Below are 17890 nucleotides of genomic sequence, written 5' to 3' on the forward strand. Positions count from 1 at the left end.
ATTATTCGATTTCAGCTTGTTAGTATAAAAAAATATTTTTCTATTAAAATATAACCACTATAAAAAGATAACTGCAACTACTAGTTTACAAGTCAAAAAAGAATAACATGAAGCAACAAATATTATCCCAAACTATATATATATATATATATATATATATATATATATATATATATATATATATATATATATATATATATATCCCAAATTGATAAAATAATAGACCAAATTCATAAAGCCCAAATTAGTGTCCTAAATAAGATAATAGTCCAAACTCACAAAGCCCAAAGTTAGTGTTGAGACTTTGTGAATTCCAAATACCGTAAATAGTCAAACAATGGGGTGGTTTCAAAAAAATAAACATAAAAATGGACTTTTTCCGGATATAGACATGCATTCCGCGGAGGTAGCTCCGCGGAGCTCCGCGGAATCTACTGTAGCTCCGCGGAATGACAAAATCGTAAATAAATCAATGTATTAAAAAAAAAACACTAAAGATCCATTCCGGGGAGCTACCTCCGAGGAATGGATCTCTAGTGTTTTTTTTTCACATCGATTCTTTGATGTTTATATTCATTTCCCAAATTAATTATTTTTAAGAAAAGATTATCATACTATTATAATCTTTACTTGAAAATAATTAGTTGGGGAATTAATATAAACCCCGAAGAATCGATGTAAAAAAAAAAAAAAAAAAAAAAAAAAAAAAAAAAAAAAAACAAACTCAAGTTCCATTCCGCGGAATGTATGTCTATAGCTGGAAAAATCAAATTTTATGACTAAATTTGGAAATTCATCCCCATTTTTTGTCTATTCGTGGTATTTTCCCATTCCTTAAACCAATCGACATTTATTAAAAAAAAGTGATCGATGTTTGTTGTTGTGCTGAACAACGAACATTAAAAAAACAATGTGAAGTCGTGAAGTTACAATCGGTTCCAACCAAGCTCCAAACCATCAAAATGTCATAATTTTTCTTCCAATAATTTCGATTGTGAGCATAAACTACCAATAAAATCGTTTTTGAGTGGCTCTCTTCAAACCCTACAATGAAACAAGTAAGTATTGATATTTTAGGTTTATGAAATTAGTTGTTTTTTTTTTGTTGAAATTACTTATTATTTAGGTGGAATTAGTAGTTGTATTGCTTGAAATTTGTTGGTGACTTCTTGTTAGACTTATTTCCATTGATTGTTTGTTATGTTGTTGAGTTGTTGCATTGCTTACTTGATATGAATTATTAGGGTAAAATTGAGTCTTTTTAGAAGACCTAACACCAATGAATCAATTGTTGAAGGATCCTCCAAAGACCATGCTTAAGTGAATCAATTTTGAAGGATCCTATAAAAGAACATGCTCCAATCAATCATTCCCTTCGGTTTCTAATGTCAATCCACAAAGTCCACAACCTACATCTACTCCAATTACAAGTGTTGATTTGAAGGATCTTCCAAAAGACTCGAGGGATAGACCAAAGATTACAACTTACAATCTAAATCAAAGATAATAAATAATGACATATTTGTTTCAAGGACCTTGTCAACCAAAGGGTCATATATTTCTATCAAAGAAAATAGGTACAAAAGAAAGACAATTTTGTTTTTAACTAGTTTGATGACTTTGATTGGTTAGAGTATAACATAAAAAAGAAAAAAAAACATATTGTTTATTTTTCTATGTGTGTGGAGAGATGGTAGGAAAACAAAGAAGGAGAAATGCATTTGTTACACAAGGTTTTGATACTTGGAATTAAAAATAGAAAGCATTGAAAACTTATATGGGTGGTATTGATAGTTTTCACTACAAAGAAAGGGAAATTTAAGAATTTCTAATGAAAGAAAAACAGTCTGTTAGTGTATCTTTCTAAATCAAACCAAAATTTAGGAGAGTAACTATAAACTTCGGTTACATGCTTCAATCGCTTCAATCTGGTGCTGTAAATTTATATTGAAAAATTGTTTATCGTTTTAGTGGTCATGATGAGTAAAGTGACTATCTTAATAAAGGGTTTTTCTTTAAGTTATTGAAAAACAATGTTACTTCAGAGAATGTTCCTCAAAATAATCAAGTGACATGTACAATGACTCAAAACAAATTGTTGAATGTTTTTCAAAAGAGATAATTTAAGTATTCACAAAAAAAATGGTAAGGATGTGTTTGTTTTATTGGTTAATGAATCTAGAAACAAATGACCATAGTTGTGAGATTTGTCAAACAACTTTGAAATTATGAAGGAAAGATTCATTGAAGTTATGCAAGCGAAGGATATATCATCTTTAAATCTTACAGTTGGTTTTGGTTTTACCGATTGCGGCCACAAACATGGGAAACACCGTTCTTATCATATGGTTTATAGGTTGTTAAACTCGGTTTTGTTTTTACTCATTGCGACCGCAACAGTCAAAAGATGTTTTCAACGATGAAGCTTTTGAAGACGGACTTACATGACAAAATAGGTGATGATGAACGATGTCATGGTTTGTTATATTAAAAAATAAGCCCTTATAAAAAGTGAAGATCAAATATGTAATGTATCGCTTTCAAAAAATATGTACACATAGATGTCAAATTTAAAATGTAAGTTCTAAAACTATTAGTTTGTTATTTTTAATGCACTCATGTTTTTAATTTTTTTTATTATCATATTTGCTCGGAAAAAATGGTGCAACTACTGTTGTACGTTTTTGTGTCCGCCACTGTCAAGCCTATGTGGCATGGACAGACATTAGCCGGCTCACAACCCAAAACGAGCATCTTTTCTCTATTCCGTGCTTTCTATCCAAGGTTGTTAAAATCTCGATTTTGATATTAAGATATTACGATTTTAAGATTCTACAAGTGAAAAACGATTCCAATCACACTACGATCCCAATCTCACCACTTTAGTTTTATGATATAGTTGGGTATCAAAATTTTGTATATTTAACTTTAAATCAAGCATCGCAAGTTGCAAAAAGTTTTGTAAAGCGTCACCATTTCATCAATTCATCCCGAATTAAGCAGAATACACTCATAATAATTCATTTGCGATCTTATGTCTTTAGTTGTACATGATCAAAATGAACCTTTTTTTTTTTCTAATTAAGTTATTCTTTTCTTAATTTTTACATTTTTTAACAACAAAAATATGGTTTATGCTTAAGAAGTTAAATTTGATTCCACTATCGAAGTCTTAACGAACATCAAGTTGTAATGTATACTTCACACCCACTATATTGTGAGAAAATTTCAATATAAATTCATTTTGGTAGAATCTTTCGATCCTCATCTGATCTTACGATCACGATTTCGAATAACGTAGAACGACCTTAAGTAAAATTTCGATCTTGACAACCTCGTTTCTATCTATCTCTCTAACTTACATACCTTTTTTATATTAAAAATTAAGTATTTTAGGTGCTAGAGTAATGAGGTATTTTCTAAAATATTGGTTATGGTTTTGAACTTTTGATGTTATAATATGTAAGAAATATATATATATATATATATATATATATATATATATATATATATATATATATATATATATATATATATATATATATATATATATATTACAAAATAGCATTTGGTAAAAAAATAGAAGTTTATATTCACAAAAATATTCATATTTAAATCTTTCTAAAGACGTTGAATTTTTAGTATTTAAATCTTTCGACTGTCATCAAAATTTGATTTTTTTTTTCAATTCAAACATTCCAAAATAGGTTTTCTAGTAAAAAGAAAAAAACTCAAAAATATTTATGATTAATTTGGGGGAAATAGACTTATTAAGGTAATTAACTTTTCAGTTTTTTCATATCTGGATAACTATCTTTTTTTTGTACACATCTAGCTAACAAACTTTTTGAAAGTGTTTACATATTACCATTATGACCAACTGCAGCTGCAGCAAGTTACATCCGGTCATAACAGGTCATAATGGTCATATGTGAACGCTTTCAAAAAGTTCGTTACCTAGATAGATGTGTACAAGAAAAGATAGTTACCCAAATGTAAACAAACCGAAAAGGTAAGGGTAAGTTACACAAATGGTCTCTATGGTTTGGGTAATTTGTGTGTTTCGTCCCTAACTTATTTTTTTAATTCGGATGATTCTTACTGTTTATTTTTATTGTGTGTTTGGTCTCTGTTTTGCCTCAAAAGACTATTCTGCCATTTTTAACTTATTTTTTAATTAACTTTTTCTTATTTATGTATTTATTTTTTATATATTTAAAAAAATTATGAACCCCACATATATGTGTCTCCTCACCCTAAACCTGAAACCACATTTGAGAAACTTCAGATGGGTCCCACCTGTCACCATCCTATCTCTCATCCTCCTCAACTTCTATTTCTTTTCCATCTTTAGTGACATCGACGTCTTCACCAACCCTTATTTTTTCGGTTCTTCAACTCCAGCGAACGAATAGCACAACCCTTTGATTGGGTTGTGGTGGTGGAAAATTCAATGAAGAGACAGTGGGTTATAGTGTTGGTTCGTCGGAGTTGAAGGACCGAAAAAAAGAGATGGTGAAGACGTTGATGTCACATTGTTACTAAAGATGGAAATGAAATACAAGTTGAGGAGGATGAGAGATGAGATGGTGACTGGTGGGACCCAACTTAAATTTATCAAATGTGGTTTCAGGTTTAGGGCGAGAAAATACATATATGTGGGGTCTATTAATTTTTTTTAATATATAAAAAACAAGTACATAAATAAGAAAATTAATTAAAAAATAAACCAAAAAGGGCACAATAGTCTTTTGAGGTAAGACAGAGACCAAACACATAACAAAAATAAACATTAAGGATCATCCCAGTTAAAAATAAGTTAGGAACCAAACGAACAAATTACCCAAACTACAGGGACCATTCGTGTAATTTACTCTTACTTTTTCGGTTTGTTCACAGGGTAACTATAAATTTTTTTGTACACATCTAAGTAACAAACTTTTTGAAAGTGTTCACATATGAGAATCATGACCGGTTATGGGTACATGTAACCTGCTACAACCGGTCATAATGATTATATATGAATACTTTCAAAAAGTTCGTTACTTAGATATGTATAACAAAAAAACAGTTACCCAAATGTGAAAAAATAGAAAAATTAATTACCTTAATAAGTTTATTATATATATATATATATATATATATATATATATATATATATATATATATATATATATATATATATATATATAGGAATGAGTTCTATGGAAAAGTGAATATACCTTTAAAGGTATATAAGCTTAGGTACCCAAACTCACCATACTACGTCATTTTGTATCATATATATACATTGTAATTGTCTAATGTTCTTATAATTCAACTTCTAACTTGATTTCATTCAAAGATTTTTAGAAATTTCACATTTATTTTCCTCTTACATAATTTTCATTTTCAACTATAATATATATAGTCTAGTAGATGTTCGTCAAAAAAAATGTGATGTAAGAGAAAGATAATAATGAAATTTTGAAAATCTTGAAAGTAATTCAAGTTAATGATTGAAGTTGAAGAACATTATAATAAATATATCAAACAAAATGACGTATTATGGTGAGTTTGGGTACCTAAGCTTATATACCCTTAAGGGTATATTCACTTTTCCCATATATATATATATATATATATATATATATATATATATATATATATATATATATATATATATATATATATATATATATATATATATATATATATATATATATATATATATAAAGGAAATTAACAATAGTAACTTTTATGTCTTTAGGTTTTTGCCACAATTGTTTATTAAATTTGACACATTTAGTCCTTAAAGTAAAAAACTTTTACATTTTAGTGTTTGATTAAGTTTTTGTGTTTTAGGGTTTTGCCACAAATCTTTAGTAACTTTGACACTTTTCGTCCTTATAGGGAAAAGTTTTATATTTTGGTGTTTTTTCCACAAATCTTTAATGAATTTGACATTTTTCGTTCTTGTAGTAAAATTTTTTACATTTTGACATAAAAAACACAAAAAACGTCCTTTAGAATTTTGCCACCATATTTTCCCAACTTTTGTAATTTTCACATTATTGACACAACATTTTTGGATTTTCTTCACCAGTGTCCCTTCTTTTGGTTGTTGTACACCTTTGACATCTAATTTTAAAGGTTGTCGACTTTATCTTCTATTTGTGGTGATTTACACTTTCAGCACATATTTTTTAAAGTTTGCCGATTTTTCCCATATTACCCCAAAAACGGCGTAGCCACACGTTCTTTTCTAGTTTCCATTAATTCAGAAGAATTTAAGGTTTATGATTAAGTTGGAGAATATGAGCAGACTATTGTTTTTTTATTAATTTGGAAAACAAATCGTTTTCCATTTAGACGCCTGTTTTTGGTGCCCCATGTCTCCAACCAAAACTCCAAAACTGAAAAATATAAATAGCAGCCACAACCCCCCAAGTATCTTTGATCTGCCACCGCCTCTCCTTCGCCGTGCGTAACCCATATCTACTCGCCGGCAGTACCTTTTCCTTATGAATAAAAAAAACCATTCTTGAAACAATTTCATATACTCATATCCGTTCTTCGATCGACATTGTCAACGGCAGTCAAAACAGTGACAAAGGTAAACGGTTTCGTTTCAAGCAGTCGAAGAAGTTCTAGGGTAAGGTTTGTAACTTTTCCTAACTTCAGTTTATTTATAGCCGTTTTTTATTGACTACAATGTGTGGTTTTAAAAAAAAATCCGATTTATTTATCCTTACCTGTTGATTGTTACAGATTCTTGAAAATTAATTTGTTATTGTTAACTGTTAGTTGAAAATTGACTTGTATATTGTTAATATGTAATATCTTGTTTGTGTTAGCTGAATATCGATTTGTTGTTGTTAATGTTATACGTAGTTAATATTTTATTAGGGTTTATCGAAAATCAAATTCTAATTGTTAGGGTTTATTAATTTCAACGATTTTAATATAAGTTATAGTTTGTTGGACAAACCAGTGGTAAAATATCATTAGTTAATATTTACTAGCTAATTGTTTTATTATTTTGTTAGAAAGAATGGAAAGATTTCTGAAAAGAAAATTATCCATATCCGAATCTGATAGTGATGGCGATGAATGTGAAGATCTAATGAGTCAAGATCAATCTTTAGCCAATGCTGATGATTTAAAGAACGATCCTCTACTTCTATTAAAGGTTTCAATTTCAGCTGCTAGATATTTGTTGAAATGTGAAATACCTTTTCATGTGGCTGATGAGTCCGAAATGTCTTTTCAAAGTGGAATGTTCTTGGAAACAGTGAAACTTATCCGAGATACATGTGAAAATGTTCGTGAAGCATCATTGCAAAATCCTGAAGAGAGTAATCGAGTGGAGACTCTAAGTATGCAAAAAGATATTGTTACTTGTTATGCCCAAGAAATACTCAAACCCATTCTTGAAGAAATTGGTGATGATGTGTTTACCTTGATAGTTGATGATTATAGTGACATGTCTAACGAGAAACTAATGTCTGTGGTTTTACGATATGTTACATGTGGAATTGTAAAAGAAAGATTCATTGGTCTTATTCATATGGAGGAGACATCTGCTTTATTTCTTAATTCCGCCATTGAATCTTTATTTGCCGAATATGGATTGAGTTTGAAAAAGGTTAGAGGCGTAGGTTATGATGGAGCAAGCAATATGCGTAATGTGTTTAGAGATTTGAAAGCTTTAATAATGAAAGAAAATGACTCTGTGTATTATGTTCATTGTTTTGCATACCAACTTCAGTTAGTTGTTGTAGCAGTTGCACAAGAACACTATGGTTCTAGAGTTTTATTTGACATGATACCCATTATGAAGGAAGTGGTTGGTGCTTCTTGTAGTCGAAAAAATTTAGAAAGAGAAAGCCAAAAAGAGAAATTGCATGAAGCCATAGGGTATAAAGAAATTGAAATCGAAAGTGAGTTGGATGAAGATTTTCCTATTTTAAAAGTTGTTGATGCATGCGGGGGTTCTCATTACACAACACTTTCGCGTTTGGTTGATTTGTTTTCATATGTTTTTGATGTGCTTGAATATATTGAAGTGGAAGGGAGAAATAATCATAGTCGATATCAAGCATATAGTCTTCTAGCATATATCGACTCGTTCGATTTTATGTTTTATTTGCACTTGATGTTGAATATTTTGGGGATCATAGATCCATTGTCACAAGCTCTTGAGAAAAAAGATCAAGATATCTTGAATACAATTTCATTGGTGAAATCAACTATTCGAAAGCTGCAAGAATTTAGAGTTGATGGGTTCGATTTACTTTTGAAGGAGATATCTTCTTTTTTTGAAAAACATGATATGGAAATGTTGAATATGGAGGAAGATTATGTCATCCGAAGACAAAAGATAAATATCACCCTTCGGCAACATTATGAGTTCAATTGTTTTAACATAGTTGTGGACATGCAAATTCAAGCGCTTCATGATCGTTTCAATGATGCAAGTTGTGAATTGCTTACTTGTATTTCCACATTGAATCCATGTGAATCGTTTTGTGACTTTGACACATCAAAGCTAATGAGATTAGCCGAGATGTATCCGTATGATTTTACATGTGAGGAAAGGGTGACTCTTAAGCTTCAACTTGATTTGTACATTGATAATGTGCAACATGATGAAAGATTTGCTAACTTGAATGGTATATCTGACCTTGCTAAAATGATAGTGGAAACAAGGAAACATCTTACGTTTCCTTTGGTCTATCGGTTATTAAAGCTAGCTTTGGTTTTGCCTGTTGCAACCCCATCAGTTGAAAGATGTGTATCTGCAAAGGAGACTGTGAAGTCGTATTTGAGTAATCAAATTTGTGATGATTTTGTGAGAACTTGTGTGATTCCTGTTGTAGAAAAAAAAGCACTTTGCAATGTCACGAATGAAGATGTAATAAATCGGTTGCAGAAGATGGAAACTCATGGAGAACAATTGTAGAATGTAATTGTTTCTTATTTCTAATGACATTTTGTGTTTCTTTATTAATTTTTATTTTATAATATGTTAATTATATATGATTTTCTTGAAGGTGGTGATGTTCGGGGAGAAGAATGGATCTCCTGGTGCTGAGTTTATCAAGGGATGATATTTGGTCATGGGTTGCTGTCAAAGTCCCTGCAGCAATTTTTTTTTGTTAAATATTTTGTGGTATTTTCAAGCTTTTGAACTATATTCTCTTAATATATTTTGATCGATCTATGCTACTTGTGGACAAAAAATGTTTAGCAGTTGTTTCAAGTTTAATTGTGCAATGAATCGACTTTATATTAGCCTCTGCGCTGAAAGAAACGGTAAATAGAAAAAAAGAAATATATTTGATTTTATTCCTACGTAATTTGTCGGATTGAAAATTGCATGTGATTTTGCATTCTATTTCAGTTTATGAAATTATGTATATCAACTGATAGACTTCTATTGCGATAATTAAAATAAAAATATATTATTGTATGTATATAATATGTAAAATTAAATCAAACTAAAATCACTGTTAGAAAAATTATATAAAAAATTAGTGTAAATTACAAAAAAATTCAATGTGTAAACTGGAATATGAATTTCCTTCAAGCAAAAGTTTATTACATCAATAGTCTCTTGATCTCTTATGAGAAGTTTGTGTTTGTTATTAAATCATATATCTCAAGTCTCAACCTTCAACTATTAAGTCCATATAAATTACTAAGACTTAGCTCCCATTTGATAGTTTTTGTCCGGAAAGAGTTGTCTGCGAAAGTGTTGTATGGGAAAGTTTTTTTATTAAGAAAGAAACCATGTTTTTTTTATTGTAAATTTGATTTACTGTGCTGAATGATGAAAAATAATAATATTACCCTAACGTTCTATACTGTGATGGATGAAGTTGCTGAATAATTATAAAACATATACATTGTCAACAAAATTAAAATTACACAATAATCATTTAAAAATCCAAATAGAATGTCGATTAAGTTGTTTTTAATTTACTATTTTTCAAATTGATGTTACGTTCTTATTCTTTTCTAGTCATTTTTGTTTTTTTATAACTCAACATGTGATTCTTGACACGGTTTATGTCCAATAGTGGTTGGATGAATAATTTTTTTTTTAAATATATTAGGATGATGGTGGTGTTGTCCAAAAAAAAAGAATTAATCCAATAAAAATGAATAGAAAAATTAACTAAAAAAATTAATAATCTAATAAAGTAATATTTATTAATATATAAATACTATATATTTATAAGTAATATTTATTAATATATAATAATCCAATAAACAAATTAATCCATAAAAAGGAAATAAAAAAGAATTATTTAAAAGAAATTAATAATCAAATAAAATAATATCAATTAATACATAAATATTATATATTAAAAATAATATTTATTAATATATAATAATCCAATAAAAAAAGAAATTTAAAAAAATTATTTAAAAGAAATTAATAATCCAAGAAAGAAAGAGGCGGTGTTTGGAGCACAATTGTCTTTCCAGCCTATTCAGTCTGAAAGATATGATTTTGGAGTTTTTTTAGGAACAGACATATATTATCGGAAAAGAGCTATTTTGTGTGCATATCAAATAGTCTTTTCGGTCCATTCACCTAGAAATATCTGTTTGGAACTGAAAATATGTCTATCAAATGGGGCTTTAGATTTTATGACTTTGTAGTATTTATTAACCATTTAAAATCATTAAATATCATTCCAATGACGACTACATATTTTTCAACCACTTGATTATACATTGTAGCATTCCATTTTATCTCATCTCCTCATTTTTATATTTCTGATTATATTATATTTTATAAAGATAAGTTAATCATTGTCGACGTTCTTTAAGAAACCATCAATGAAATAAAAAATATAAAGCATATTCACCATAAGGACCATAAACTTGTAAGTAATAAAAAGTCAATAATAGCATATTCTAAGTTTGTCGCAAATGGGCTAGTTAGATTTTATTCTAAAAAAAATGGTGATTTTAGCCCTCTCTTTTGAGACAATGGCAAATAGAATTATTACATGAAAGACACAAATGTTTAAGAAACGCTCTTTTTTATCCCTCTTCGAAGGTATTTGCGTGATTGCCACCGCAAAAAAAGTGACAAACAAAGGTTAATGCTGAGGGCTCTTTATGCCATATACTTTGACGTTACATGGGAGAAAACATGAAATCTCCTGAGCAATACATATCTTTCTATTGATATTAAACATCCCAATTATTTTAGAAAAATGGTATTCTTTATAAGAAAATAAAGTTGTGTCTTTATAAGAAAATAAAGTTGTGGAATTAGGCTTAGGGGCCGTTTGATAGTTGTTGACCGAGTAACTGAGTTAAGATCTGACTGGGTCTAAAGCTTTGACTGCATCTGGTTCTGACTGAAACCATGTTGTTTGATTACGCATCTGACTGGTTGTTGTTTTGACCGCTAAAAATGACCAAAATACCCTTATTTTTTGTTTTGTGTTGAATAAAAGGTATATGTTTATAATTGATAAATTATATGAATAGAATTGATGAAGAGTTATACAAAATATTATACAAGTACAACCATTTATAATATATACACAATAAGAGACCAACAAAGACAAAGCAAAAGTATTCACATGATCTAGGTCTTTGAGTTGGAAAGTATTTTCTAGATTTATGTCCATAAACCATAATCTAACAAAGGAACCGAACAATTTTAGACCAACACTTCCACCACCATACAACAAGTATATCTTCCTACTCATATGCAATTACAAAAACAAAGAAATAAAGCAAAATTTAATCAATTCATTTGATTCACTGAGCTCCAACAGATCAACTTCAATTTGTTTTCTTCTCACTCTAAAAAACCTTCCATTAATGTATGCAAAGCCTCAAATCTGTTGTAAGAATGATGGAGATATAAATATATAAGAATAAAAACATAAAATAACCATTGCTTCCAACTTATGTATTAGACAACTCCAAACATAACGTTTAGGTCAAAACGAAAAGATGTAGTTGGGTCATACACAAATAGCATCAATTTTCTGCAAATAAATTCATAAAAAACATCTAATTTCAGAAAATAAATATACAAATAACATCTAATTTCAGAAAATACATACATATTTGCATATAATTTAATGAAAAAAAAAACAGAGGAAAGATGCTTACCGTTAGACTTGCAAGTCGGCGTTTGTGGAGGAGGGACGAAGGAAGACGCTGAGTCTAGAGAGGAAGAGGTTGGAGGACGACGAAGTGGCTGATAAATGGAGATGCTGGTCTCGCTTGATCGAACCGATGGAAGTTTCAAGCGAATGTTGGAGGCGATTATAGTCAAGGTTGGAAAAGGGAATAAACGCATATGGTTCCAGTCAGCTTCATTTTTTAGATGGACCGAGTCGGAGGAAAATTGTTGACCGAGTCAGCTATAACATCTGACTCCATGCAAATCAAACACACTGACTTGGACCGAGTCAGCCAAAATCTCCGACTGGACCCGATTAGAAGCAAATCAAATGACCCCTAACTAGTAAAGTTGAAGGATTGTTTAAATTTATAAACTCAAAGTTTATAAAATATAAACTTTGTTTTTAGGTAAAAGACAAAAGGATTCAATTAGTCCAAAAATTTGTACATGATTTATTAAATCATATCATATGATATAATAACCAGTTATACTCTCTTTTAATTATTATTTTCACAAAACAATAATTATTACCTAATTAAATACAAGACTTGATATCATTTATTAATAATCATATTAATAATAAATAAACAACATGTGTCAACTTGATAAAGGTGTGACCCTATAGGATCATATATTATTATCAATATCACTTAATAATGATTTTTAGGCATATAGATTCAACAATCTCTCACTTGCACAAGATTCATTACAAAATGACATAGCCAGTAGTTGGTGTCTAGCAACATGCTACTTCCCCTAACAACATATGAAGGGTGTCATCTTATCAACAACTAATTCCAGGAGCTCTAAGCTACAATTGTTACAAAAGGTGTGGTATCAGTTATTCATTTGTTTCAGACATCATGTTGAACATGAGATATGGATCGTGATCAATCTCATTTTGTGTTCAATTTAGAGTAAGGACTTAGATGTCTAACTCTAAACAAATAAAAAGAACAAATCCCATATTGACTACATACACCCATCAATGTGGTTCATGTCATAACCAACAATTCCTACACTTCAAGACCCAAACATGTATCTCAGGTTTAAGAATTCAAAGATACAACCTCGATCAAAACATCACTCATGAGTATAATCCATAAAGTGATTTTGATGCGGGTTAGGTCCGCTACTTATTCTCCTAATCAAGTATCTACTAAGTTGGTAGTAGCTCTTGCTATTCTCACCTCCATGAGAATTAACCAATCTACTCATATTAGTGTTACCTCATAGATGCTCCCACAGCTATGAACGACTATGGAGATTTAGAATAACCTTGTTATTCAAGGATTGAAACATGTTAATATAGAACACAACAATTATTTAATGAGATACTCAAATCCAATATATCAACTCATTAAAATATATGTTGCTTGTATTGTTCCAATATCCAAATACTAAATTTCAACCATATACATCTACTTATATCAACAAGGCCCTATAACACCAACTTGACTTTCATGCTTTAGCTAATAAAGGATCTTTGTTTTAGCTGATTTGACAAACTTGATTTGTATAAACTTTGTGAATACAAACATTTTCAACTATATATATATATATATATATATATATCATATATAGAGAAAACTATTGAGAAAGTATTAGATGCTTAAATATGAATTAGATACCAATAATTGCGTAATGGGATTACTCGTAGTCGTAATGAACTATACATTAAGCATTTTTATATGTTGTTCTCCAAACCACAATGTACTCTAACTCTAATGTGTAACTGTAAATAAAATCTTCATGGAACCACCATCCATGTAACTTTCTCTCCATTCATAATGAGGACACGCTTGATTGTAAATTAGAGTCATCTCAATCTATTTGAAAGTTTGGCACATGTGTAACACCTTTTAACATAGATTTCTTTCAAATACTACACATATTAGGAATATTTCTTTAGTTCTCTTAAGTACTTTATAATGTTCCTATAAGTCCACCATGACTTGTTCTCAGATTATACTTGTATCAATTGACATGCTCTAAGCATACAAAATATTTGGCCTTCATGCATAATCATGACATATATGATTAATCCAATTGTAGCAGCATATGGAATACAATCATGTTATCTTGTTTTAACTGTACTAGGATTTTGAGGAGTGCTCAAAATCATGTCATGTGGTATTTGATAAGATAACTCTCTCAAAGTCCTTTATCTTAAGCTCTTTAAGATCCTTGACAATTAATGGAATTTAACTTAATCCTTTAAGTTGCCATGATCTATCCATATAGATCCTTATTCCAAGAATTAGCATGTCAATCACATATAATACTAGGAATGTTACTTCGCTCCCATTAGCTTTATACAAAACACAAGAGTTATTTTGATTTATAATCATATCACACTATGTAATTATCTTATAAAAAAGAAGATTCTTTCTTTGAGTTGTTAGATTAAATCAGAGAATATTTTCATTCATGTATATTTTCTCCTTTAAAAACTCACTTATTCTTTATATTCGTAATATATCGAGGAAGATTAATCAAGCCTATCTCTATGTGTTTTATTAGTTTCTGATCAGCTATTGAGTAGATTCAACAAAACTTGCTAGTTCCAAACTCTGATGCATTTAACTTATGGTTATTTATCTCTTAATATTCCATATTGCTCCCACTTAGAAAAAGAGCTTTCTAAGCACTTGTCTCCTGGAATGACAATTAGTGGGGTTAATATAGACTTCATCTTATACAATAATTTAGGATATTCTACATAAATGCAATTAGTAGATGCTAGAGTGGTTAAGCTTATTCTCTAACATAAGCTCTATAACTCCATACCTTTTAGATAAGGATAAAACATTACATCCTTAGTCTAATGAAAGTATTTAATTTACTTGTTTTCTTGGAATATATATATATATATATATATATATATATATATATATATATATATATATAATTTTTGTAGTAAGCATAATTCCAAAATTTTATAAAGTAGTTAGTTCTTTTAAAAATCATATAATAGACTGCAAGGTCTATGTTTTATCCTCTTCAGAAACGTGTACTATCGGCATTCAACTAATAGCCAGATGACCCTATCCCATTAGTGAATATGAAGGCTACCTCAGACATTAAAGGATAGATCCAAGTGACCAGGTGATCATGTGCCACAAGAAACATACTAATGACGAGCGAGTGTTTTTAACGGAATGAGTTGTGAATCGATTCCATAACTCCTAGGATGTTCCAAGAAGACTGTGTTTACAAAAACCATTTTCTTTATCTCAATGAAAGGTTTATGATAGTCTCGTTAAGTTGTATTACAATCTTCACTATTAAACAATTTAAGCAAATCAAAGGTTTCAACAATAAAAGATAAAGTCATCATTGATCTTGATTTAAGTATCTATCACCAAATCTATTCACGGATTGAAAAGATTACGTACATCACATATGTATAATTCTTTGTCAATCCTTTTGTTCTTTAACTACTAATACATAAAGACACTTACGAATCATCTTCCCATATAAATAGGAGTCACATATATCAACCGAATTAAGCTCATTTGCCTTCTAAATTTCCATCCATTTGAAGTTGGTATATGTGTTGCTTATTTACATAGTTATGATGATTATGACATAGATAAGTTTCAATCAAATATCATTTTATTATTTAGGTGCTATGATTAGAACTATCAATTTAACGAAAGATTATATATTTACTTTATAAATGACATTATAAGAAAATATTCTTTAACACATATTACATCATTTTAGATCATGAAAGTGAACATCCATTAAACGATAAGTAAATCTTGATATATTCATAAATATACAACTGTTACATGTCCCTATAAGAATAGGTACAAAACATCTATTGTTTAAAGACTATAACAACAATTGTTATATATTCAACACGAAATACCATTCGTTTGTAATCAGTTGATTATTTCTTCCAATCATTAGCACAAAATATCAATTATTAGTGTCACATTAAGTATAACATACTTATGAGAATGATGGAATAATAAATAGTCATATCATATAGATATATGAAGTCTTGTCCAAGTTAGACTTCTTCAGGTCGATGAGATTAGAGAAGCAATTCCTCTTTTAATGTCCATTTTCTTCCACAATAGAGAGAACATTAATCATTTAGATCCTTTCTTGATTTCTAGGTTTATGGTTTATTTCCCTTAACTTAACTATAAGTCTATTTAAGTACACAATCCCTTAGACTTCCATTATTCAATGCTTAGACTTGAAGCACTTTCTATTGTTCTGATTAAATATTTGCTTCACTTGATGAGACATCTGACATGTTTCATAATTATCCAAGACTTTATGCAAGTCAAGGTTAATTACTCCAGTATGATGTGAGACACATCAATGTCATCACAATAATACTTCCACCAAAGTATCATGATCAGACTGATTGGTTTGTAAAGTTTGTTTAAGTATGGGATCTTCAGTATATATAATTTCAATTTATCCTTAAGGAAGAACCTCAAGGTATTAAACCAGTCATACAAATTATAACCATCAAATGTTACTATCTCTTGAAACTCAACAAGAGAGAGTTTTTGCATCGTGTAATAGTATTAACAGTTATATACAGAATTTAACAAAGTTTCATTTAGTATTTTCAATATTAAGTCTTTAAAAATTGATACTTTTTATTGTTTCTAAAAAATTAATTTACTAAAGTCTAGGATCAAAGTAACGACACAAGTAAATGGTTAGGTAACCTTTATCCCATAAACTTAATAAAACTCGGTAGGTAGCAATCACTAATTACATATGATATGTAACTCATAGATGATGGGATCCTAAACAACTATTGTTTAACTTGGCATGTTTATCTTATTTATGCATTAGACCTCTCATGCTTAGGTGATATTTATCAAACAAGATTCTGATCAAGTCATCCTACTTGAACATCTTGTAGCATTGCAACTAACTGGTGACAAGGTGACCCTTTAGACACCAGAAACTACAAACTACCCCCACATAATAAGACAATCCTAATGACCAAGTTATCCTATTCCACTAAGACCATACAAATGATATCGAGTGTCCTTTAAAAGGACGGAAATGACTTGCATTTTTAAGAAAAAGGTTTTATATATGTTTTACAATTATAGTTATAAAAACATGGTGTCATGAATATTACATGCATTCAACAATTCATGTACCCTATTTTAAAGTTCATATCATTTGTTATGACATTCTTTAGGTGTCAAATAAAACTTCATTTTATTTCTCATTAACCGTGATCAATTATAATCTAAAATCCGATATTTTAAAGTTTAGTTGTAGAGCGGTTTTAAGAACCAACAATAGTCTTAATAAAACTTCATTTTATACTTAAGACTTGGGGAATTGGATGAGATCTAAAATCACAATTTTAAATCTACTTATTAACAATCAAAAACTCATGACTTCATAAATTTGTAGAATAAACTCATTTTGTTTTATAAACTCAATTTTATACATCTTATGATAAAAGTCATATTTCGATAAACCAAAACTTGGGTGATGATACTTATGTTCTAAATCTCATTTGTCATGCATAAAATATAATATCAACATGTTTTGTTATGTTTAAAACACCAATATCGTATATTAAGTTTTAACACAAAAATAATCACTAGTTTTATTATTTGTCATTATATCGCTATAAACCGATTTTAGTCTTTTTAATAAAAATTCCGTATTTATTATAAAGACATGGAGTTTATATATTGTTTAAAAATATTTTAAACCATTTTAAATATTTTAAAGTTGAAT

The 17890-nt window shown here is 29.3% G+C and overlaps 1 protein-coding gene across 3 annotated transcripts; it reads left to right on the plus strand.

Annotated features, from left to right (window-relative positions):
- Positions 1-6373: 6373 nt before the first annotated feature.
- On the plus strand, positions 6374-9330 carry LOC111892475 (uncharacterized). 3 transcript variants are annotated; one of them, XM_023888514.3, is made up of 3 exons: positions 6374-6639; positions 7029-8947; positions 9036-9330. In XM_023888514.3, the coding sequence occupies exon 2, from the start codon at positions 7034-7036 to the stop codon at positions 8942-8944; it is 1911 nt and encodes a 636-aa protein (XP_023744282.1). In that variant the 5' UTR covers positions 6374-6639; positions 7029-7033; the 3' UTR covers positions 8945-8947; positions 9036-9330. The 3 variants fall into 3 exon arrangements, with proteins under 3 accessions (XP_023744282.1, XP_042751345.1, XP_042751344.1); XM_042895411.2 differs by having other exon boundaries at positions 7033-8947; XM_042895410.2 differs by having other exon boundaries at positions 6374-6634.
- The last annotated feature ends 8560 nt before the right edge of the window (positions 9331-17890 follow it).

This window comes from Lactuca sativa, chromosome 5 (assembly GCF_002870075.4).
Source record: "Lactuca sativa cultivar Salinas chromosome 5, Lsat_Salinas_v11, whole genome shotgun sequence".
Classification (NCBI taxonomy): Eukaryota; Viridiplantae; Streptophyta; class Magnoliopsida; order Asterales; family Asteraceae; genus Lactuca; species Lactuca sativa.

What these genes read in the sequence shown, in the direction of transcription:
- LOC111892475 (XM_023888514.3), top strand. Translation starts at nt 7,034, where the DNA reads ATGGAAAGATTTCTGAAAAGAAAATTATCCATATCCGAATCTGATAGT.